The sequence below is a fragment of the Triticum dicoccoides genome, chromosome 2B, assembly GCF_002162155.2.
Source record: "Triticum dicoccoides isolate Atlit2015 ecotype Zavitan chromosome 2B, WEW_v2.0, whole genome shotgun sequence".
Classification (NCBI taxonomy): Eukaryota; Viridiplantae; Streptophyta; class Magnoliopsida; order Poales; family Poaceae; genus Triticum; species Triticum dicoccoides.
This window is the reverse complement of record NC_041383.1, coordinates 694,181,040-694,183,516: the sequence shown is the minus strand read 5'-3', so window position 1 is coordinate 694,183,516 and position 2,477 is coordinate 694,181,040. Positions and strand designations below refer to the sequence as shown.

The 2,477-nt window shown below is 48.5% G+C and overlaps 1 protein-coding gene across 1 annotated transcript; it reads right to left on the bottom strand.

Annotated features, from left to right (window-relative positions):
• Window positions 1-1,256: 1,256 nt before the first annotated feature.
• Window positions 1,257-1,945, bottom strand: LOC119361160. Its single transcript, XM_037626507.1, has 3 exons — window positions 1,640-1,945; window positions 1,362-1,511; window positions 1,257-1,293 (listed from the first exon to the last, which is right to left on the bottom strand). Exons 1-3 carry the CDS (start codon window positions 1,855-1,857, stop codon window positions 1,257-1,259), a joined length of 405 nt encoding a protein of 134 aa, XP_037482404.1. The 5' UTR covers window positions 1,858-1,945.
• Window positions 1,946-2,477: the final 532 nt, after the last annotated feature.

The window sequence follows — 2,477 nt, the reverse complement described above, 5'->3', positions numbered from 1 at the left end:
ATTTGCGACCTTTTTGTGACCAAAATCAGAAGGTCAAAAGCTGGCGGTCGTAAACTGACTATAGCAACCTTTCTTCTGGAATGGTCGTCGACGTTTATGACCAAAATATGTCCACTGTGGCGTTTTGGTCACTAGCAACCTCCCCAGGCCATGTAGGCATCCAGCGTGGCAAGCTGATGTGGCACAAGATTCAGCCCAGTCCAATTCGGTTTTCTACATGGGCCTAGCCCAACAATTCAGCCTTTCATATGTTTTTTTATTAATTTTGGTCAGCTATATGGGCCAGGCCCAACTATTCGGGCTTTTAATTTCTGGGCCACAGCCTATTACAATCAATTTATTTTTTGTAGCCTCGGCCTTTTTTGCTCTCCTTTTAATTTCATAACTCGGCCTTTTTACAGTTCATTTTATTTATTTTCAAGAATTAATATACTGGTATTTGCTGAAACCAAGTTCAACTATGTTTGGTCAGTGGCCTTTTAAAGGTCCAATAGCGTTTGGGCCAAGGCCCTCTTTTAGTACTATGTATACATTTAGCACAAATTTAAATTCCAAGCATTTGTATAATAAGTACAACCAGCATTTGAATAACAAGTACAGCAAGTAAATATACACCCAATTCCCAAGATCAGCCTTACATCAAAATTCAAAGAAAATTCTGCATTACAAGTTCAATAACATAAAAAGCAAGTCGCTGACAGGGGCTTCGAGCTTCTTCGAATTGCTTCGACCTAGGAACTCCTATATAAGAGAGGGGAAAACTGATTAGTCATAACTACACAAGCAGTGTTCGCATCAGTACATCGACGCTTTCAAGAAATACAACATTCACTTAATAAAACATCTAACATGTTAATAGATACATGACATGACAAGAGGCTTATGTTGCCAGACATAGATGCATACTTATTTTACTAACATCTTTTAATTTTCTACTTTGGAGTATCCCTTCACAGCATGCTACACTCTTAGGTATGGTAAGCAGCACCTATCTATCTGAAATTAGTGTTGATAAAAAAAAGTCTGGTGACTTCCATAGGACGACATATGAAATCAGCAGGTTTATTCCTCATGACACTACAAGAATAGCATACTTCTATGCTGAGTCTAACAGAACAAGGTCCTGCAAAGAACTAGGACTAAACAGACTACTGTAGTTTCAATTAACTCGCACATGATTAAAAAAACTCAACATAGTGTGGCAGAGTATTGATGTGTTGGGTAATTCTTCAATGGGCTAACAAAATCATCATGTTCTAGTCAGTTCCGAATCCACATATGTGTCCAGCAAAACTGAAAACCAATCGCATACTCACTGGGATTCAGATTTAAGTACTACTAGTAGGAAGGAGCATATATACCTGCTGCAGGATCGGATAAGGAGAATGTTGTGTGGCTTATCCCGACAGTTGGGCAACCGCAGCAGGTCATTGAACTCGAGGGTCTTGGCGATCAAATCCTTGGCGATCTCCGCAGCCCTGTTCCTCACGAGTTGCCAGTCGATGGCGGCCCTGTATTAGAGGAAGAGATGTTCAAAACCTGAACTTTTATCTATGCTACACGCTCACACATACAGACGTACTTGCATGCAGAACCCCTCAGAATAATGGAACACGGTAGGAAAAAAAATACGAGTCACCTGAGCTTCTCGTTGCGGTGCAAGGCCGAGAGCAAGCGGGTGCGCCTGACGGCGCCGGAGGGGGCGTTGGGATACATGCTGAGGTCGCGCTCATAAAACTCAGTCATAAGGGCGCCGTGCAGCATGCGGATGGAGATGGAGTGGATGGTTCTGTGCACATTGATGAAGCTGAAGAGGAGCCTCCCCTCCTCGCCGAGCATCGCGTCGACCTTGGGCATGAAGCGGACGTCGTACTTGATGGCGTCGTCCCACTGGCCCTGCCTCGCGAGGCGCTGCAGGTGGTCCACTGGCCCTGCCTCTCATGGAGCAACCTGGATCAAGCGCGTACGTGCAAAGGATTGATCTCAGACCAAATCGAATCGAAGCAATCCGCATATGGAATAAAAACGAACGCAAATCAAGTTGGGGAGCGACTGACCAGTGGGCGAAGAACTCGACGACGTCGAACTGCTCCCGCGAGGCCGCGAGGAAGGCGCTCAAGCTGGTGGGGTTGAGGTCCACGGCGTCCTCCCCCTGCGCGGCGGCCCCGGCCCCCGCCTCGTCGCCGACGCCCAGCGACCGAAGGGCGTCTGTGCGCCCCGTGAGGGAGGAGGCGACAGCACGAACGAGGAGGAGGACTCACGCCACCGCGGAGGCCATTGGATCAGCAAGGAGCTGGATCTCACCGGTCCGGCGCGGTGGGGATCCGGCGATCCTTCTCGCCACATCCGTACATCTCGGGAGGAAGGGAAGTCGACGGTGGGGGTGGTAGTCGCCGGTGGAGGCCAGGGCAGTCGAGGAGTGGGGGAGGAGGTCGCCGGCGGGGATGGGGATGGGTTTGCGGGAGTGGAGATCGGCG

What these genes read in the sequence shown, in the direction of transcription:
- LOC119361160 (XM_037626507.1), bottom strand. Translation starts at nt 1,857, where the DNA reads ATGCCCAAGGTCGACGCGATGCTCGGCGAGGAGGGGAGGCTCCTCTTC. An exon ending in CACCGCAACGAGAAGCTCAG is followed by an intron (nt 1,512 to 1,639) that starts GTGACTCGTATT and finishes CCTCTAATACAG; the next exon opens with GGCCGCCATCGACTGGCAAC. An exon ending in CTTATCCGATCCTGCAGCAG is followed by an intron (nt 1,294 to 1,361) that starts GTATATATGCTC and finishes ATTGGTTTTCAG; the next exon opens with TTTTGCTGGACACATATGTG.